Source organism: Eurosta solidaginis, chromosome 4 (assembly GCF_040869045.1).
Source record: "Eurosta solidaginis isolate ZX-2024a chromosome 4, ASM4086904v1, whole genome shotgun sequence".
In the NCBI taxonomy this organism is placed as follows: domain Eukaryota; kingdom Metazoa; phylum Arthropoda; class Insecta; order Diptera; family Tephritidae; genus Eurosta; species Eurosta solidaginis.
In genome coordinates this window covers 21,403,373-21,426,612 of record NC_090322.1, presented here as the reverse complement: position 1 = coordinate 21,426,612, position 23,240 = coordinate 21,403,373, and the positions used below count along the sequence as shown (strand labels likewise).

Genomic DNA, 23,240 nt, shown 5'->3' with positions numbered 1-23,240 from the left:
CCCCCACTCGCTAGTTCCATGAGGAACTTGGGGTCGCCAGACCCTCGCCTGCTAAATATGTGCATGACACATTCATATTTGTAACAGGATTCCCCTCACATAGGTGAGGTTGACAATTGGGTAGCGGAAGCTTTGAAGATATAAAGCTTTGTATTGTGCTTATCGACCCCTAGAATCGTTGTCTCAGCGTTGGATCCCTTAGTATCACCGAGTAAGCTGCATCAGCCGTTAGCTTACTAGTCTTTTCGTCTTTACTTTTAATGCCACCATTGCCCTACTATTTATGCATTACAGCTTTTGAGGTACGTGGTATTTCACTACTTACACTTCCCTCTTCGCTCTGCTTTGCAGATTTAGGGATGTGGTTCCTGTTTACCCTTCCTCTTCTGTCTCTTAAAATCAGGCTGCAAAGTTGAGAATTGCTCATAGCAAAGTCTTTGTGATTGAACTGTCTTCGACATTCTTCCACTGTGTCATGGGTGCATGCAAAACGCTCGATTTCGCGGTCGGTTGGGTTGATCACTGCAGTCAATCGCTGCATAATTCTTAATGCTCCCCGGTATTGCGAGAGGGTTCTCCTAAACTCGCTGTATCGCTCTCGTCCCAACATCACTTCTGTTGGCAGATCGCTCCTTTACCGAGCGCAATGACAACACTATATTGTTGTAGCGACACTTCCAGAAAGGTTTTGACATTGTAATCGATGTTGATGGCCCTTTCCGGATATATACCGGTACGTTCCGGTGACAAGTACCATTAAGATACAAGCCCGACCATCTAGGAAACGATTCAATATGACCACATTGCACCTTGTAGGCCATTTCGCCCCCATCCCCGAGTTCCATGAAGAATTTGAGGGCGCCAGGACCCCGCCTGCTAAAGAAACACGATTCGCCACGGGTAAGTAAGGTTTACAATTGGGTTGGATAAGCTATAAATTACGCTAGCAATCCTTTGAGGGGGTTGCGCTGCGCAACACAATGAATTATTTGGGTGTTTAGTCGCCTCCATCAAAGTTTCCCAGTTTCTGTGTGAATGTGAATGTATTTCACACAGGGAATAGGGATTTCGTGTTGGGTATTCTGATTATAGGGATTTTGATTTTGCTGATAAAGAGGGTAACCTCAACTCATTTGAAGGTACGTATTTGGAGCTAGTGTAAATGTAGTATTAAAATCATCGTCATATCGTCGTTTTTATTATAACTTTTCATTCTGTCTTTAAAATAGCTTTGCTCGCGCCGGACATATATCCGCACATATGCGCACTCATACCGGTGAAAAGCCATACAAGTGCAAGTACTGCGAAACTGGCTTTGGGCAAATAAATGTACTACATAGGCATTTACGTGTACATCTGGGTGTAAATGTTCATAGATGCAAGTTTTGTCCCTTGGCTTTTCCTTTAGCTTCGGAGCTACGATTACACTTAACGTCTCATGAAAACGAAGATCCGGAGACTCGTGAGCGAAATATGACAGCTTTAAAGGAAGAAGAGGCCAAATTAGAGCAGAAACTATTGGAGAGTAAATCTAGAAGGTAAGAAAATAACGTGGCATTAACAGAATATTTGATCACCGCAATGTAGTGGTAGTCAAACAGTTTCAAATATGACCGCTTTTTGCGAGCGTATTATTAGATATCGGACAAAAATATAGTGAAGAATTTTATAATGTATTATTTTCCCTTCCAAAAATGCCAAATATTTATATGTATATACTGAATAACTACTTGCTGTGCGATATACTGGTACGAATTTATAGATAAATTAATTTTTAGTCAAGTGCATGCAAATTAAATTTTTTTGCTGGCGATGTTCCGGTTAAACTTTTTCTTAGATGAATATTTGTCGCACCTCTCTGAAGTTGCCAAGACAACTTTTACGTGGAAAAAAATTACCTATTGGGAAAATTGCCGTGAATTTGCCGTAATTTATCCGTGAAACAAAAAAATTTGCCGTGGCCATATTTTAGAAAATACAGGGTGGCACGCCAACTTTACGTGAAGTTAGCGTGCCACCCTCAGAAAACCAACTTAGAGACCAGCTAGGAAAATAATTCTTGCACACGAATTTGCCGTAAATTTGCCGTAGATAAGTGGCATATTATATAATTTCGAAAAAATAAAATTTAACTTTTTTTTATGTTGAACCGCCAACTTCACGTGAAGTCAGCGTGCCACTTTTCGAAAACCACCTTAGACACCAGTTAGGAAAATAATTCTTGCACGTGAATTTGCCGTAAATTTGCCGTGAATTATCCGTGAAATAAAAAAAATTTCCGCGGCCATGTTTTAGAAAATACAGGGTGGAACGCCAACTTCACGTGAAGTTAGTGTGCCACCCTCAGAAAACCACCTTAGTGGCCAGCTAGGAAAATAATTCTTGCACATGAATTTGCCGTAAATTTGCCGTAGATAAGTGGCATATTTTATAAATTCGAAAAAAAATTTCAAATTTTTTTTATGGTGCACCGCCAACTTCACGTGAAGTTAGCGTGCCACCCTCAGAAAACCACCTTAGTGGCCAGCTAGGAAAATAATTCTTGCACACGAATTTGCCGTAAATTTGTCGTAGATAAGTGGCATATTTTATAAATTCGAAAAAAAAAAATTTCTAATTTTTTTTACGTGAAGTTAGCGTACCACCCTCAGAAAACCACCTTAGTGGCCAGCTAGGAAAATAATTCTTGCACACGAATTTGCCGTCAATTTGCTGTAGATAAGTGGCATATTTTATAAATTCGAAAAAACAAATTTTCTAATTTCATGTGAAGTTAGCGTGCCATCTTTCGAAAACCACCTTAGACACCAGTTAGGAAAATTATTCCTGCACACGAATTTGCCGTCAATTTGCTGTAGATAAGTGGCATATTTTATAAATTCGAAAAAGAAAATTTATATTTTTTTATGGTCCCCCGCCAACTTCATATAAATGTAATGCTTCACCTCTCAAATAAATAATAAGGATTTATTTAGCTTTAACATAAAATACAAGTTTTGGCTTAATACTGGTATTTTTTTTTAACCTTTGCTCCTTTTCGTGCAAATCATCGTACAGCATATATTCCCCACCCCTTAGGCATATTGCCGTATAATGGCCCATATCATCCGGCCCTTTTTGGTATTCCGCACCTTGGTAGCATACCATTCCCGTGAGATTAAATATTGTTCCGTCTTCGCCTGTTAGTTTTTTTGGTAATTTGTGTAATTCAGCATATAAACCACTTTGGGTTGACGAGTAAACCTCAAAGCATATAAGAGTTCCTGTAAAGAGCTTAAATTACCTTGTCAATGATGAGGAAAATTATATTAAAATAATTAGCCTATTCACAAGATCTCATACTGTCTCAAAAGTTATTTGATGATATTTCTCAAATACAAGTGTGTTAAGTTATTATCAAACGAATTATTTATTAATTTAAAAAAAAAATGTTCGTAAACATATGTAAATAATAACAACGAAAACTAAAGTAGTAAATAGGTTTTTTAATGCGTTTTAGTCATCGGTTTTCATACGGATGTACTTAAATACGACATACAACTCATTGCAGTGTTCACAAGGGTCGTAGTTGAAAAATACCTCATAAGACAATAAGAGCCTTTGTGAATTGCATACATGTACTTTTGTATGTAGATATTCAGACGAATTCTAAATATTCTCGCGGAATTTTGTTCTCGCGGATTTTTTTATTCCCGCGGAAAAATTCCTCCAATTCTTTTCTCCTAGGGAGAAGAATAATTGGGGAATAGGAATTTCGAATTTTCGAAGTCAGCTGTTTTGTCAATTGAAATTTCGTTGCGCATTTCTTATTTTTTTTAAAAAATTGTAGTTTAATTATTGTTGCCAATTTGTTTGACATTAAGAAATAAGGTATAAACAATGCACATTATTGCATTTCATGTGGTATTCACTGAAATGAGTAATGAATTTGTGCCACAGCAACATCAACAGAGGAGCATAAGAAGAAGACCGGCCAAGTCGAGTTGAGTTCGCCTTTCGCCATATGCCAAAATCTATTTAAGCCTTCTTAAAAAATCCTTGCGCAATTTCTGGACGGCTGCATCAAATATGCGAAGAGCTCTTCCGTTGCTTATGATATACTTTTCGACTTAAAATAAAGAATATTGTGGTTGTTGTTGTTGTTTTAATAACAATGAGAATGTTGTGGTAGAATGTAAATACATATTTTAGCACAAATTTGTACAAATAAGTGTTCTTTCTTAAAAAAACGAATTTCCTTTCACTATTTTGATGCATTCCCTTTAATTTAACTAGTGAAAAAACTCCTATGAAATGGCAGAGAAATCTCCCTCTCCCTCACATTCAAAATACCTACTTTTATCCCATAACCGGTTTCCGCTTTTTCGAACATTGTTCAGAATAGGAGGAAAGGGAGAAGTGAAAAAACTCACAAGGAATTTTTATTTAGAATACGAGGAATGGGAGAAGGGAAAAAACTCGCACGGAATTTTCGTTTAGAATTGGGCTGATTAAGTCTATAGATAAAATCGAACGGCTTTCTAAGGTCTCATCTCACATCTTTTACTTATTTTTTAATTGTTCCAAGTAAAAGTCAAATCTAATTACCTTTTTATATCCTCTTGGACACAATTCATCGCCAGTTTTCACATTGGCGTATATTTGATCCCTATATTCCATTTGGGGTATTTTTTTCATTAGTCACTTTGAAATTTATGTAGCCAATTGAAAAAAAATTTATAAAAAGCAAACTGAAACGAAATGAATAAAATAAAAAGATTAAATGTGACTGAATAGCATTATTTAACAAAAATGCGGAGCTCTATACCGAACCTACAATTCTAGGACCATATGTTCCATTAGCGTAACATTTGTTTTGTTTTTATTATTCTACAACACCAATACGAAAATTAATTTAGAATATTGTATTGGAGTTTAAAAAATTATAAAATCCGTAAAAAGTTCCGTACGTGTAGAAAGAGGACTTGTCCGACAGTACCCATAGGCGAACAAAAGATACTTGTGTGACTCTGGCTGTAGAGACACGAAGAGAATATATCCGACACTACCCGTATGTACACAAAAAGGGCCTGTCGGACACTTCGCATAGGGGTACAAAGAGGAAGTGTTGAACAGTACAGAAAAGATCTGTCCACGGGTACTGTCGGAGGTAAAAAGAGGGCATGTCGAACAGTACCTAAAGGGGTACAAAGAACATTACAAAAAGGATCTGTCCGGCAGTACCCGTAGAGGTAAAAAGAGGACCAGTCTGACACTAGGCCCGTTAGGCATAAACAGGTAAAATTGGTCTCTCCATAGGACATGCTCAAACAAAAGGGATCCCTCCAACCCTTATAACTGGCTATAGTCGCACACTCCTTTGCGACTCATCCCGAATTCATCCTAGACTAGTCGCATTTCTTGCAGGGAAGTTTTGTCGTTAATGACAAAAAGTATTTTATATACATATTTACGCAGAATGAATAAATAAAAAATATATAGTTACCATAATTCAGTGTTACATCCATGGCTGCACCGCATTGACAATACCTTTGCTTTTGCATTTGGTTCTTAATGGTGTAAAATATTTTGTTCGTAAATAGCTCATTTAATTGAGTTATATATGACGGATATTTTTCCTCGGTGGTCGTGCAGTTTTTTACACACTTAACAGTTTTTTTAAAGAAGGGCATTATTTGAATAATATTTCTTGCAAACTGTTTATAGAAGTCGCACAATTTACTACAGTGGGCTTCAATCCACTGCTTTCCACGTTTCGGTTCGAATATCTAAGAAGAATTTTGCCTCTTTGAATGTATGATCCAGATGAGATTCCGTTACGTATTATGTTTTTAACTAAAGTAAAAAATTCGTTTTGACATTGTGATATCATACTTTCAATTGCATAGTAGTCCGTCGAAGCTGCAATCATTATTTGGAGTAGGCTGTCGATTCCGCACGTGTATTTGAAAAAATACAGTCGTTTGTCAATTTTTAAAAACTCCATGTTTATTGTCGAACCATTTTTGAGAATTGGCAAGTTACTCGCTTTAGAGGTGAATGACAGAGCATCTGCTATTTTCTGTGGGTTGTCAAGGTATAGGTTACTGTTTTCTTTTACTGCGGCTTTCTCATTTTTTTTTTGCTTCTTTAAGTGCTAAGCCTCCGTAGTTCTCCATCTCATTAAGTGCTACTTTGTATGAAAACCTGGTGCTATTTGTGCATTCCAAACAAGTTCTCCTGCCGTCTTCTGAATATGGATGTAGGAACGAACAATTGTCTGATGCATGAATTCGTCTTTGGCAAACTATTCACAACTTTACAGGTAATGTTAAGCTTCCACAAAAGCAGTTAGACTTTTAACGGATATCGGTTTGGGCGCAGCTCGGGTAAAATTATGTCAGGAGTTTTACTACCAGCCTTTATCAAGTCAAAATCATTATCTATTTCCATCGGGTCGCTTACGTCCATTGAGTCATTATTAAGTCTTACGCTTTCGTCGTATTTAGCAACGCGAGCTTCACCTTTTTCTGATATATTTCTAAGTCGCCCATCATAGTAATCAATCAATTTTTCAACTGTTTCATCCACCCTTGTTGTCTTTCCTTTTTTTTTTAAACGCAATGTTTAATTTTTCTAAACTCGCTTTCCACAGAAGCACTCGAGCTGCGCCGATTGTTTTCAATTTTTTTATTGAAAATGTTTGTCCACATGGGAATATGCTTGCACTCATTTACTAGCTTATCCGCTACTTTTTGGTCTGCATGAGCATTTTCATTGTCCCCCTCTTCATTTATAATTTGCTCCACTACTTCATGCCGAAGGCGCTCAGCTCATGGCTGCCACTTAGTCGACACTGTTTTCATAAACTTGTTTTTTATTTTAGCCGCTCCGTCGATAATGGCATCCACCGTTTCCAAATCAGTGTCATATTCTGAATCAGGCTCTTTTATGTCCATCTCGGTAATCAATTTTTCGTAGTCTTCACGATCCGTAGTAATTAATAATTTTAATTCATTCTTACTAAAGTCGCAAGTAGTTTTTAAGCCATTTTTTTGGTATCCATCCGTTTCACTAAGTGAAACTATTAAAAGTTTCTTTATAATATTCTTGGCATCATTTACTGTCTTGCAGCTAATTAATCGGCCTATGCACGCCATATAAAATACTTTGATTCGTTTTGATTTATTACTTAAAAATTTTGCCCAAATTTTTATGTAATGAGCAACATCTATACTTATTAATGTCTCCGTTTCCATTAGGCTAGGATTTTCAAAAAAAGCATCACAATACTCTTCAATAGTTCCAAAACGAGTAAAGGTGTTGATTGCGGCAGTAAGGAGTGCTCTAGAAGACTCACAAATCTGAAAAAATTATATATACTCTGCGTCAGTTATGCGTAAATATATTAAATTAAATAGTATTAAATAAGCACTGCGCGTACCACTTGCTTCGGGATGTTCGCTCCAGCTTGTATCATACGTAGTAGCATTGTTTGAATAGTAACTGTATCTTGCCTTTCTGTTATACCCGCACATACAGCATATTGTCCAACGTTACAATTTATAACTCCAATATGGAGAAATAAAATATGTGACTTCCGATTATCAGCGTGCACAATTTTTGTAGCTATACCAGACGTTGAATCAAGAATTAAAGGCACCAGATCCGAGTAAAGATTCCAAAGTTTTAATTGGAAATTAGAAAAAAAATATATAAAAAAAGGATCACATCCAATATGTTGAATAACATTGATTCCTTTGGCTCTTCTCTTCAACATACACAACGCTTGAACTGGATCTTTGTGTAGATATTTTGATGTCTTATATTCTGACATAGCTTTGGCTAAGACATTGTCACTTGGAAAAATTGGAGGATGGTGATCCAGCTTTATAAACATGAACTTCTTGATGCATAATTTCATTTATTGCTTTTTTTCTATTAATGCTACAAAGTGGGCGCTTTCCACATTTTTTTCCAGTAAGTTTACCTCTCAAGGCACAATAAATCTTTGTTACGTTATCATACTCCTCGTTGGATATACAACAATTAATTTCCGTACCACATCGGCATTGTCCTTAAAAAATTGTTTAGTAAGCGATTTTTGATTTGGTACGAGTATAAGGTAATTATAACACTGTGGGACACCAAAAAATATCTGGGAAGTGGTCCCGTTTTCTAGTAGATGCTGAATATATAAGAAAGACGGCATACACGATTTTCCCCGGACACCCTTTTACGAGCCTATAACTTTTTGGTTATGAACCGATTTTCTCCTCTTTCTAGATCTTATAAGATGAGATGTGGGCCTTTCCAATCGACAAATTTTTTCACCTTTTTTCCATCTAGTAGCTTCTTAACCTAAAGAGATATAAAAAAATGGCAACAAGGAAATGTGGGTGCCCCTAAAGATAAGTTTAACAAGTAGGGAACTATCTTCGCCTGTGCTTTTCATGAATGGATCTTATCCCATTCGTAATATCCGAATAATCGGCTGTTTAAGATATGTAATATATGTATTAGGGCGGGTCGATTTGTATGGACGAAAGTTAACCGATATCGCGCCATAGATTTTTCGACAGGATTTGGGCTCAGGAAAAAAACTTCGACTACACATACCCAAAAAAAATAATTTTCGAGCTTGCGAAATTTCATTTTTTTGACTTTTTCGACTTTGATTTTTAAGTTTTTTTTTTGTGACCTACTAAAAAAAATTCATATGTATACCCTGTCCGACCCAAACAATATTTTTTTTTTTTTCAAAAACCTGTTATTATTATTTTTTTTTTTTTCAAAAACTGTTATCGCCAACGTTTTTAGCGGAAATTGTTGGGTCGGACAGCGTATACATGAAAATTTTACAATCAAATGAAAATTTTTTTAGTAGGTCATGAAAAAAACCTTAAAACCCAAAGTCGAAAAAAACTAAAATAAAATGAAATTTCGCAGAATAGAAAATTATTTTTTTGGGTATGCGCAGTGGAACTTTTTTTCTGAGCCCAAATCCTATCGAAGAATCGATGACGCGATATCGGTTAATAAATCGACCCACCCTAATATGTACATATATTGAAGATATGTATATGTATATTTAAGCGTAATTTTCGATAAATATACATAACTAGTATAAAAAATTTATTTGTACTTCGTACTTTGATGCAAAATTTCACATTTCTTGTGGTATGCGTGAGATAGCTATGACCATGAATAACTTATCTGAACAATATATAACGTATGGGTAAGTATTTCATGAAATTTGAAGCTTCTAGCCATTAAAATGGTGTATAAATGACGGTTTATATGGGGTTTATACTATATATATCAACGGTGCATTGGTGAAATTTTAAGATTCATCTGTTAAAATCGGGCAAAAATTACGAAAATTTTCTTATCTGAACAATCGATTGCATGGGATGTATACTATATATACGACCGATCTCACAATTTTTTTTTCAGGCAACAAAATGTGCTATATACGAAAGCATATGATGAAATTTGAAACTTCAATCTGATAAATTTAGGAAGATGTGACAAAAATCCTCTTGTTTGAAAAATCGGTTGTATAAGGGATATATGCTAATGTGGTCCGATCTGGCCGGTTCCGACAAATTTCTAATTAGACACCAAAAAACAAGAACTCAAATAATTGCATACGAAAACTTTGGGTAATAAATAATACTAACGATACATAGGTATATCATATTTGCTTGGCGGAGGGTCGACATGTACATATGAACCATTATTTTCGAAAGTCTACTTTCAGCTAATATGAGAAAATAGCAGTTATAGCAAGCCGCAGATATATTCTTTTCAAATGTGTAATGACGAAGTCAAACAAGCATGACTTTTTACAGTATTATCAAATAAACTTAGCTGTATAATGATATCAAAAGAGTTTTTTAGACAGCGCCAAAGCTCAACTCAGGTTTGTTTTAACATATGTATACATATTAGCGATGCCAAATGTCTCGTATTGGCCGGGACATCCCCTATTTTTCACAAATTTAAAAGTGTCCCGCCGAGAAATGCTATGTCCCGGCATTTTCACAATATCAAAATTAATAAATTATAATCTGCTACGAAATATGGCCATATTTGCGGCTTTGATTGTATTCAGCTCATTAGCATATTGCATGCAATTCTGTAAAGAAGAAAAATTCGTCCCTACTGTGGTTCTGAATATTATCAATGTTTGACATTTCGCACACCTGAATATTCATTTTGCATGGGGAATTGCTGTGCTTTAAAATAACGTTTGGGAAATTAATCCATATAATATTGAATTCGCATTAAACACAAGAAAACATATTAATTGCCGAATGAGCAGCCTATACAAATATATAGGTGTTTCTTATTTTTCAAATGTCCCGAGAAATTTTAAAAAATCCCGGGAATTTGGCTCAAATTTGAGGTCTGTCCCGGGAAGCCGAAATAAAAATCTGGCAACCCTAATACATATGTGAGGTGAGGGTGTTTTAAGCAAATTTTGAGTTTTAGGAAATGATATCTCAGTGAATGCTAAAAATTCGCAAAAAAATTTTTTTTTCCTCGAAGTGGACTTAAATAAAAAATAAATGTAAGGCGCGATAACCTCCGAAGAGATCTAAGGCCGAGCTTCTCTTCCAATTTGCGTCGTGCTCCTCTTGATTTTCCCTACAAATTGGCCGGACGGGACCTACATGTTTTATGCCGACTCCGAACCGCATCTGCAAGGCAGATGACTTTTCACTGAGAGCTTTTCATGGCAGAAATACACTCGGAGCGCTTGCCAAACACTGCCGAGGGGCGACCCCGCTTAGAAAAATTTTCTTCTAATTGAAAAAACTTATTTCTAAAATTTTGATGTTGCTTTGCCCGGGGTGCGAACCCAGGGCATACGGTGTGGCAGGCGGAGCACACTACCATCACACCACGGTGGCCGCCAAAAAGTGGACTTATGCCACTTAAAAAAATTTTGTCTTAATGCATTCAAGGCTTTTAAAATTTTAACTTATTTTTCTGGATTTTGTTTTTGAAACTACCACGATTTTCTTTGGTGCTCAGAAACTATTTTATTTAAAAAAAAAAGGGCATGTGGCACTCGGGGACTGCCGCGGTAAAGCTATTGCATATTATCAACTTATGCAATTATAATATTTATGCAACACTTTGTTTTCTTTGTGATTAATTCAAGTTTTATTTTTGATATTAATTCAAGTTAACCTTTTTAAGCGTGGTGACCGATAAGAAAACAAATTTTTTACTTTTATTGAATAAATGAGAAGTTAATATTTAACTTTCACTTTAACTTTAACTTTATTTTTAACTTTAACTTTAACTTTCACTTTAACTTTAACATTCACTTTAACTTTGACCTTAACTTTAACTTTAACCTTAACTTTAACTTTAACTTTAACTTTGACTTTAACTTTAACTTTCATTTTAACTTTAACTTTAACTTTATTTTTAACTTTAACTTTATCTTTCTCTTTAACTTTAACATTCACTTTAACTTTAACTTTATTTTTAACTTTAACTTTCGCTTTAACTTTAACATTCACTTTAACTTTAAAATTCACTTTAACTTTAACTTTAACCTTAACTTTAACTTTAACTTTGACTTTAACTTTAACTTTCATTTTAACTTTAACTTTAACTTTATTTTTAACTTTAAATTTCGCTTTAACTTTAACTTTATTTTTAACTTTAACATTAACATTAACTTTAACTTTAACCTTAACACATTAACCATCACACCACGGTGGCCGCCAAAAAGTGGACTTATGCCACTTAAAAAAATTTTGTCTTAATGCATTCAAGGCTTTTAAAATTTTAACTTATTTTTCTGGATTTTGTTTTTGAAACTAGCACGATTTCCTTTGGTGCTCCGAAACTGTTTTATTTAAAAAAAAAGGACATGTGGCACTCGGGGACTGCCGCGGTAAAGCTATTGCATATTATCAACTTATGCAATTATAATATTTATGCAACATTTTGTTTTCTTTGTGATTAATTCAAGTTTTGTTTTTGATATTAATTCAAGTTAACCTTTTTAAGCGTGGTGACCGATAAGAAAACAAATTGTTTACTTTTATTGAATAAATGAGAAGTTAATATTTAACTTTCACTTTAAATTTATTTTTAACTTTAACTTTCCCTTTAACTTTAACATTCACTTTAACTTTAACTTTAACCTTAACTTTAACTTTGACTTTAACTTTAACTTTCATTTTAACTTTAACTTTATTTTTAACTTTTACTTTCTCTTTAACTTTAACATTCACTTTAACTTTAAATTTCGCTTTAACTTTAACTTTAACATTCACTTTAACTTTAACTTTCATTTTAACTTTAACTTTATTTTTAACTTTAACTTTCTCTTTAACTTTAACATTCACTTTAAATTTAACTTTAACTTTGACTTTATCTTTAACTTTCATTTTAACTTTAACTTTATTTTTAACTTTAACTTTCTCTTTAACTTTAACATTCACTTTAACTTTAACTTTCGCTTTAACTTTAACTTTCACTTTAACTTTAACATTCACTTTAACTTTAACTTTAACCTTAACTTTAACTTTCATTTTAACTTTAACTTTATTTTTAACTTTAACTTTCGCTTTAACTTTAACATTCACTTTAACTTTAACTTTAGTTTTAACTTTAACTTTAACATTCACTTTATCTTTCTCTTTAACTTTAACATTCACTTAAACTTTAACTTTATTTTTAACTTTAACTTTCGCTTTAACTTTAACATACACTTTATCTTTCTCTTTAACTTTAACATTCACTTTAACTTTAACTTTATTTTTAACTTTAACTTTCGCTTTAACTTTAACATTCACTTTAACTTTAACTTTATTTTTAACTTTAAGTTTAACATTCACTTGAACTTTAACTTTAACCTTAACTTTAATTTTAACTTTAACTTTGACTTTAACTTTAACTTACATTTTAACTTTAACTTCATTTTTAACTTTAACTTTAACTTTCACTTTATCTTTCTCTTTAACTTTAACATTCACTTTAACTTTAACTTTATTTTTAACTTTAACTTTCGCTTTAACTTTAACATTCACTTTACTTTCTCTTTAACTTTAACATTCACTTTAACTTTAACTTTATTTTTAACTTTAACTTTCACTTTAACCTTAACATTCACTTTAACTTTAACCTTAACTTTAACTTTAACCTTAACTTTAACTTTGACTTTAACTTTAACTTTAACTTTCATTTTAACTTTAACTTTAACTTTATTTTTAACTTTAACTTTAACTTTGACTTTAACTTTCATTTTAACTTTAACTTTAACATTCACTTTAACTTTGACTTTAACTTTAACTGTAACTTTAACTTTAGCTTTATTTTTAACTTTAACTTTAACTTTAACATTCACTTTATCTTTCTCTTTAACTTTAACATTCACTTTAACTTTAACTTTATTTTTAGCTTTAACTTTCGCTTTAACTTAAACATTCACTTTATCTTTCTCTTTAACTTTAACATTCACTTTAACTTTAACTTTATTTTTAACTTTAACTTTCGCTTTAACTTTAACATTCACTTTAACTGTAACTTTATTTTTAACTTTAAGTTTAACATTCACTTGAACTTTAACTTTAACCTTAACTTTAATTTTAACTTTAACTTTGACTTTAACTTTAACTTACATTTTAACTTTAACTTCATTTTTAACTTTAACTTTAACATTCACTTTATCTTTCTCTTTAACTTTAACATTCACTTTAACTTTAACTTCATTTTTAACTTTAACTTTCGCTTTAACTTTAACATTCACTTTACTTTCTCTTTAACTTTAACTTTAACATTCACTTTAACTTTAACTTTATTTTTAACTTTAACTTTCACTTTAACTTTAACATTCACTTTAACTTTAACCTTAACTTTAACTTTAACCTTAACTTTAACTTTGACTTTAACTTTAACTTTAACTTTCATTTTAACTTTAACTTTAACTTTATTTTTAACTTTAACTTTAACTTTGACTTTAACTTTCATTTTAACTTTAACTTTAACATTCACTTTAACTTTGACTTTAACTTTAACTGTAACTTTAACTTTAGCTTTATTTTTAACTTTAACTTTAACTTTAACATTCACTTTATCTTTCTCTTTAACTTTAACATTCACTTTAACTTTAACTTTATTTTTAGCTTTAACTTTCGCTTTAACTTAAACATTCACTTTATCTTTCTCTTTAACTTTAACATTCACTTTAACTTTAACTTTATTTTTAACTTTAACTTTCGCTTTAACTTTAACATTCACTTTAACTTTAACTTTATTTTTAACTTTAAGTTTAACATTCACTTGAACTTTAACTTTAACCTTAACTTTAATTTTAACTTTAACTTTAACATTCACTTTAACTTTAACTGTAACTTTAACTTCAACTTTATTTTTAACTTTAACTTTCGCTTTACCATGCACAAGGAAGTTGCTTGCATCAGCCTCGGATTCTATACTCTTATATGGTGCAGAAATCTGGGCGGACGCAATGAAATACCGGAAGAACCGAGCCGCCCTCACCTCGGTCCAACGCAGAGGGGCGCTGCGAATATCTTCGGCTTACCGCACGGTCTCAGCTGAAGCTGTCCTGGTCGTTGCGGGAACCATACCGATATATCTTCTCGTTGAGGAAAGAAAAACAATATATGACAACGGATCGCAAGCAAGTAGAGCTGCTGTTGCCATGCAGGCGCGAGAAGAATCGATCCGACGTTGGCAAGATCAGTGGAGCAACAGCATCGTAGGAAAGTGGACTAGGGAACTAATCCCTGAACTTGATCCATGGTTGAAGCGACCGCACGGAGAGGTAGACTTTTACCTGACCCAGTTTCTAACGGGACATGGTTACTTCCGCAAATACCTACACAGAATGGGTAAGGTTGATAGCCCGAGCTGTCTGTACTGTGGGGAAATAGACGATGTACGCCACACCTTCTTCGAATGCAGGCACTTCTCCCATCAGCGAAGGAGGGTAGAAGAGGTACTTGGCGACCTATCCCCGGGCAGTGTCATTAATAACATGACCTGTCGAAGAGACAGATGGGATACGGTCAGCACATATGTGAGGCATATACTTACCAGTAAACGAGAAGACGGATGCCTAGCCCATTAGCGTGAGAGTAGCCATAGAGCTCACGTAGCGCGCACCCGTACCCGAAGTAATGCTAAACGCGGTCCCAGGTACGGGGATTTGCGCGGGCCGTGGGAGGTTAGGTTTTAGTGGGTAGGCCTTCATGGCAGAAGGGAGTCCTACACTCGGAGAGTCTCGCAGTGAGGCTTAAATATCCCGGTCAGTGCATAAAGCATTTCCTCCTTCCACGAAACACAAAAAAAAAAAAAAAAAAAAAAAAAAAAAAAAAAAAAAACTTTCGCTTTAACTTTAACATTCACTTTAACTTTGACTTTAACTTTAACTTTAAATTTAACTTTTACTTTAACTTTATCTTTAACTTTAAATTTAACTTTAACTTTAACTTTAACCTTAACTTTAACTTTGACTTTGACTTTGACTTTGACTTTAACTTTAACCTTAACTTTAACTTTGACTTTGACTTTAACTTTAACCTTAACTCTAACTTTAACTTTCACTTTAACTTTTACTTGAACTTTAACTTTAACTTTAACCTTAACTTTAATTTTAACTTTAACTTTAACATTCACTTTAACTTTAATTGTAACTTTAACTTCAACTTTATTTTTAACTTTAACTTTCGCTTTAACTTTAACATTCACTTTAACTTTGACTTTAACTTTAACTTTAAATTTAACTTTATCTTTAACTTTAAATTTAACTTTAACTTTAACTTTAACCTTAACTTTAACTTTGACTTTGACTTTGACTTTGACTTTGACTTTAACTTTAACCTTAACTTTAACTTTGACTTTGACTTTAACTTTAACCTTAACTCTAACTTTAACTTTCACTTTAACTTTAACTTTTACTTTGACTTTAACTTTATCTTTAACTTTAACTTTAAATTTAACTTTAACTTTAACTTTCGCTTTAACTTTAACATTCACTTTAACTTTAACATTAACTTTAACTTTAACTTTGCGCGGGCCGTGGGAGGTTAGGTTTTAGTGGGTAGGCCTTCATGGCAGAAGGGAGTCCTACACTCGGAGAGTCTCGCAGTGAGGCTTAAATATCCCGGTCAGTGCATAAAGCATTTCCTCCTTCCACGAAACACAAAAAAAAAAAAAAAAAAAAAAAAACTTTCGCTTTAACTTTAACATTCACTTTAACTTTGACTTTAACTTTAACTTTAAATTTAACTTTTACTTTAACTTTATCTTTAACTTTAAATTTAACTTTAACTTTAACTTTAACCTTAACTTTGACTTTGACTTTGACTTTGACTTTAACTTTAACTTTAACTTTAACTTTGACTTTGACTTTAACTTTAACCTTAACTCTAACTTTAACTTTCACTTTAACTTTAACTTTATGATCCGGGGTGGGCGTGAGCTTAGCACCTGTTAACAAGCCAACCTAATATAAACGCACGCAAGTCATTTTCTGTCAAAAATGTCTCATGCGCAAACAACTTGTATGAGAGCAACTCAAATTGAATTTGCTGCGTGAAAACCTAACTCGATTTCCAATTTTTGTTCTGCGTGACATTTAGATTTGACGTTTGCACACATGCTTTACATTGTCGCAACGCATGCTTATTTGGGTTAGGGCAAAAAACGCCGGTTGCTTGCGTGCGATAAAAAAACGCAGTGCGGTTTTATTAGGTTGGCTTGTAAAGCGCCAAATACACGACACGAACATTTCCGCGAACATTCCCGTTATGTCATGTTTCTGCGACCTTTCCTGTCGTGTATGGTGGTGTTTGCCAGTTCGCGCAAATGTTCGCCAAAAATCAAAATATTTTAATTTTTGGCGAACATTTGCGCGAACTTTTCGTGCGTGTATGGCGAAATAGCTCATAATCGTAGTAATTTCTGAACGGAACAGACGTGCGCGGAAAAGTAAAATGGACAATAAAAAATTTCTGAGTGAATTTATTGAAATGTATAAATCTTTTTTACGCTTAATTGCCACAGCGAGCAATATTGCTTCAGCACAATTGTCGTCCGTATTCATCGCTGTCTGAAAGAGAACTAATGTTCGGCCAAAAGTTCGTATGGTGTATGGCCAAGGCTGCGAACAAGATTGCGGAATGTTCGCGGAAATGTTCGCATAAATGTTCGTGTCGTGTATTTGGCGCTTAAGCGACCATATAAGTATACGATAAGCGATAGAACAATGGCTACTTCGTGAAAATCAACGACAGCTCTTTTAGTTTGATTTCGATGATCGTACGGTAAGGAAGTGTCGCACGCGCGCTTAAAACAGAGTACCAAAGAGTGCGTGTGACACATGTTCACCGTTCAAGCATTGAAATCAAACTAAATAAATAATTGATTTTGCTTTCGTGCTCGCTACGCGTTCGTGTTTACTAACACATTCTCACCTGCCCACCGCTGATTATGATAGAGATCCAATTTTATGTATTTGGCCTGTTGCTAACAGCCAACCTTTACGAAACTTTTCGAAACTTTTCGAACCTTTTCGAGCCTTTTCGGATCTTTTTTGACAAATATCCGCGATAAAATCTATGCAATAGCTTAAAAATATAACAATTTTCTTTACATACTGAAATTTAACATCGATAAACCTTTAGCAATATTTAGAATCAATACAAACGCAAACCCATTTATATCACGATATATGAAAAAATGAAGTTATGTTACTTTAAAAAATAAGGGCTCATATGTTTATGTTGGTATGAATTTGCATGCTTACGTTTCATTTTTCCGCCAGATCAATCTCTGGTGACGTGATGCGACTCAAAATTAAAACCATGTTTAAGTTTAGAATGATTCCAAATAGCTCTGGAAATTTCATCACTCCACAGATTGGGTTGCAACACAGTCTTTACCCTCCGTCGTTTTTTTTTTTTTCATTAATTAAGGTGTAATATGATATTTCGTTTAACATTTCATTAAAGATGCGTTTATTGATTGTGAATGAAAATGTCTCATACGTGTCCACGGATAATACAGTGGAATTCAAGCTCTGACTTTTACTATTTTCTACCAGAAATTCACTTTTTACACTTTCATTAACTTGGCTTCCATAAATATGGTCTCTTAAATTATATCTATTATTTACTACATAGGAATCAAGAGTGGATGCACTTAAGTTCACTTCCTTGGAAATACACTTCCATATTTCGTTTGTAGCACTAACTATGCCCCCATTTTTTATGATTTCATTCTTAAAAAAAAGAATTCGACTGGCTAAAAAAGTTGGGTCAGTCTTGCACGGTTTACCGCGGGGACGTGAAGCCATTGTTCATATATATAAATATTAAAATTTGTAATAAAACTTTTCGCGCACTTGCTAAGTGAAACTAAACCGTCTAAATCAAAGAATGATACGATAGTGATTTGGGTAACCCAATTTCTATTCCTTTTAGGTACATACATATATGAGTGCCATTTCAATAGACCTTGTCATCGCATTCCATTTTCAATAGGCATCAACACTTGTAATCGCACTTACGACACATTAGTAACAATTTCAAGCCTTTAAAAAAAAAATCCGTAAAAAATTTCGTAAAATACAACGTAAACTAGAGAAAGGCTGCGGAACAGATCTTAGAAAATGTTATCTATACTCCTCATACTTATGTATTACAAATAGGACAGCTAAGTGGATAGTTGCGGTCAAGTACGTTTGTTCATACATATGTATATGACCTTCCCATGTTCGCTTACTTCATGTGTGTAATTTGTTTTTTTAATCACTGCTGCTAAAAAGGAACAAAGTATGTATGTATGTAGCATTTCCTAATGCAACGGTCACAGGCAGATCTGTATCAAAAGCAGTTATTTGCTTTCCTATGCAACGAACTATGTTCGACCTTCACACGTGCTCAATCGGCTTTTATCGTTCTTTACAACAACCTGATCGTCAACACCGATAGCATATAAGTAAAAAGCAAAACATTCTCACATTGAGACCTCTATTTTTGAAAGACATTTATCTATATGTATGCCAAAAGGTCGATTTCAACAATTTACATAAACGAGAAAACTAAAACAAAAATATGTACTGTTTGCTGATTGGCTACCGCTGCTGAGTCTAATGGATTTGTCGCAGACCAGTTTGGCAAGAAAACATCCCTTCTATTATACACTGAGACAATTTAATTTTTTTTTGGCGCAAATAAACGTAAAATAGAATAGTTTAATAATTCTGTTACTTAAATTTTTCAAAAAATTATGAATCATTCTAAAACAGAAAGTTTTAAAAGATGATTTCAGACATCTTGTGGTTTACATACAAAATTTTCATATTTCGAGATTTTATGATACCTAAATAAACGGCTGCGGCCACCGTGGTGTGATGGTAGCGTGCTCCGCCTATCACACCGTATGCCCTGGGTTCAACTCCCGGGCAACTCCTCTGCAAAAACTTTTATCACCAATATTTTTTTAAGAAAATAATTTCAATTCGAATAACAAAAAGCTCAATCTGACTTATTAACTATATTAAACATAGTTTAAACCACAAAACTTATTTGAATACACAAAGCGATTTTTCATCACTCACTGCTGTACTTCATATTTTAGCAATTCAAACAATATAGCTGTCAAAACGGTTTTTTTGCTTTTGAAAAACTGTGTTTTTGCTGAGAGAGGGTTCGGATATAAGCCGAAGATGTTCTTTAAGGCTCTTTTGCAGAACGGCAAGTTAAGTTTTTTAACTCAGACTTAACCATGATGGAATGATAGAAGGTGGAGGGTGTTTTGACATTTGTCAAATCGACCGCCCTTAGCTCCAGGTTGTATTTCGGAAACACATGGGAATGGGGAAGGAAGGCCTCTTTTTGAAATGGTACCTAAATTCCAATTTTTCAATAATGCTAAAATACAGAAAGGAGTGTATTTAGCTTGATTTTTGCGCAATATATCATTATAAAAATTATGAAATGGAGATTACTTTTTTAAATGTTGAAAGTTAGCAGCATATAAATTTCTTTTGAACGCATCAATTTTGCTGGTAATATTCTAGGACAGGGGTCGAAAGCTAATAAATGACCAAAAATGTCTGCAGAGGTGTCAAAAGACATGTTTTTACTTCGGTATCAATAACCTGAAATATTTGAAAAAGATATTTGCAAGAAAACAAATCGTTCAAAATTTTATGCACAAAAGTGTGCTTCGAAAAAGAGACTTGGCTCCTACCCCGGGTTTTGGAGCGACCCGGGGTTATTGTTCAGATTATTGGTACCGAGGTCAAAACATGCCTTTTGAACACTCTCTTGACATTTTTGGACGTGTATTAACAGTATACTCCTCTTCTGGAGTATTAAGGTAGTTTTTAATATATTACATGATGGGAAAAGTTATTCAACACACAACAGGATGACGGACAAGGCAGGAGGTATACTAATTTGGTGGAATATTAATTGAGGTTCTGGCTTTAGTCTTGATCCCTTAAAACTGAATTGTTTGGTGAAAAGATCCGTTTTGGCAACCTATAATTGAATTCGATGCTGCGGCGAACTTTAGGCAGGGGCTCCGAAGCGAGCTGCATGTGCATGTTCTAACGAGTATAACGTCTTCATTACATGGCGCACGTTGTTGCTTTAACGACAAAGACAATTCCCAAATGCTTTGGGTGAGTGTTGGGTGTTGATAGTCCTTTGCCAGGTATAGATTCGGTTCGTTCCATAAACGTTCTTCACACGGTAGAAAATCTTTTAATAGCAATTCACCTGGAAATGATCATCATGGTCGGCTGACTTATAGATCAATGAGGTCATTGTACAATGGTGTAACGTAACCATAATTCCCGTCCTGGGCTTTATTTATTTGTATATTTTTTCAGAAAAAACGATTTGTATAGTTTTTCATACATTTGTTCCTCTGAATAAAAAAGAAGTTTGTAAAGCGACCACATTCTTATTTGTAAGGCGACGTTAGAGCGAGAAACTGCTTACATCCGTCACCTTCTATCATTCCATCATGACCTAACATGATGGGCCAAACACATAAATTTTTTACAAATTTTTGAAATCAGCTCTGAGATAAAAAAATAACTTGCGGTTCTGCAAGTGGGCCTAAAAATACTAAAAAGGTTTAAGAACGTGTTTAAATTTGAACATACTCGACTTTTTAGTAGTAAAAAAATTGTTAGTTTAGTTACAAAATTCAAACCGTCGCTTCCTTTTAATATCAAAAAATAAACTTGTTATTTTTTGTTTGCCCAGATTAACTGTGTGATTTTTTTTTCTTTTTTTCAGACACAAAAACATACGTGACGAGAACGAACAATACCAATACCCGTGCGATATTTGTGGCAAACATTTTAAAACAACATGGGACTTAAATAGACATGAACGAAGTCATAGCGGCGAAAAGCCCCATAAATGTGATTTTTGTGGAAAGCGGTAAGTTGTCTTAACAATCCTCGTCTTAATATTTTCACCAATCTTTTTCTAACTTTATTTTCTGCCCGTATTAGATTTACACAAGCTACATCCCTAAGGGAGCATATGTGTACTCATACCGGTGAAAAGCCATATAAATGCAAATACTGCGACCTGTGCTTTACGACAAAACACCACCTGAATACGCATTTTCGTGTACATCATCTCGGTGATAATACTTATAGATGTAAGTTTTGTCCCTTAGCTTTTCTTTTAGCTTCGGAGCTACGATTACACTCAACTACGCATAAAGACGCAGATCCAGAGACGCGTTAGCGAAATATGGCAGCTTTAAAGGAAGAAGAGGCTAAATTGAAAGTAAATAGGTAAAATGGCTTTCATAAACTCCGTAGACTGTGATCTTATATTAAGGTTAATTACTTCGTAAAGCGCGGAATCCAGGGCGGTATTGTGTTATACGATCCGTGATCGAAAACAATTTTTTACATCGCAATATCTCTTAAATGGTGGATCGGATTAAGGAAATATGCTAAATAGTGGCTACGTGTACTAATTACAATTCATTCTAATATTTAAGAATAGCTTGACAAAATCATATTTATTGTTTGAGTGAAAGCGTTTTTCGATACGTGATTGTATTACATGATACGGACCCAGATCATAAGAACACGCTCAACAAATTTTTATTTTCCCCTTGTCGGCATGGCTTGAGATAATTTTTTAAAAAAATATCAATTTTGCTTTTTTATTTACCATTTCTTCACAAAATTTCGTTAAAGATGCGATTTTCATGCATTATGATCTGGATACCGCGCTTAACTATAAAATTCCAAAAATAATTATTGTGCTATTAGTATTTTTATTTAAAGTGGATAACTCTTTATACTGACAAAATTTAGGTAAACCTAATCAAATATGCGATATCATTTTCACTTCGTCTCCATGTCAAGCTTTAAATATTGAGACTTATTTAATCTCAATTTTAACCTACACTGAATCCACTTGAAGTTTATTTGACGGACAATTTTTTTATTTTGGAAAAATTATAAAGAAGAAGCACAGATATTATTTTTTAAGTTCCCAGTCCCAAAATAATTAAAATATTTTGGAAAAAACGCATTTAGGCAATTCACAAGGTCGTCTTCGTCGAACGTGCTATGATTTGAAAACCCTCATGAATTGTTTGCTGTTGCTTCCCATATAAAAGTTAGATTTAAAAATACACTTCAGCTGGTGCGCAACTATTGCGTGAAATATTTTTAATTTTTTGTAGCTGTTGTTGTTGTAGCGATAAGGTTACTCCCCGAAGGCTTTGGGGAGTGTTATCGATGCGATGGTCCTTTGCTGGATACATATCCGGTACGCTCCGGTAACACAGCACCATTAAGGTGCTAGCCCGACCATCTCGGGAACGGTTTATATGGCCACATTAAACCTTCAGGCCATCCCTCCCTCCCCACCCCCAAATTCCATGAGGAGCTTGGTGTCGCCAGAGACTCGTCTGTTAGTGAAACAGTAGTCGCCGCGGATAGGTGAGGTTGACAATTCGGTTTGGAGAAGCTATATATTGCGCTGGCAATCTGAAGGGTTGCGCTGCACAGCCCCTTGATTCTGGTATTTTAGTCGCCTCTTACGACAGGCATACCTACCGCGGGTATATTCTGACCCCATAACACGCTGGGGTATTTTTTGTAGCTCGTAGAAGACTATAAGAAATGCTATCACTTTTTATGCTACGCCTCCGCTCCATGCTCTGTTTATGTTCAGAGCCGGAGCATAAGCAAAAAAAAACTCAGGAGT

General features: G+C 34.2%; 1 protein-coding gene across 3 annotated transcripts in view; it reads left to right on the top strand.

The window, feature by feature from the left end:
- The window catches only part of LOC137249252 (zinc finger protein 699-like), a 39,663-nt gene extending 17,355 nt beyond the window's left edge, over positions 1-22,308 (top strand). For all 3 annotated transcript variants that reach the window (XM_067780575.1, XM_067780577.1, XM_067780576.1), the window contains exons 4-6: positions 1,230-1,538; positions 21,294-21,440; positions 21,515-22,308. In XM_067780575.1, coding sequence (XP_067636676.1) covers positions 1,230-1,538; positions 21,294-21,440; positions 21,515-21,755 — 697 coding nt within the window. In that variant the 3' untranslated portion in view covers positions 21,756-22,308. The remainder of the gene's footprint in view (positions 1-1,229; positions 1,539-21,293; positions 21,441-21,514) is intronic.
- Positions 22,309-23,240: the final 932 nt, after the last annotated feature.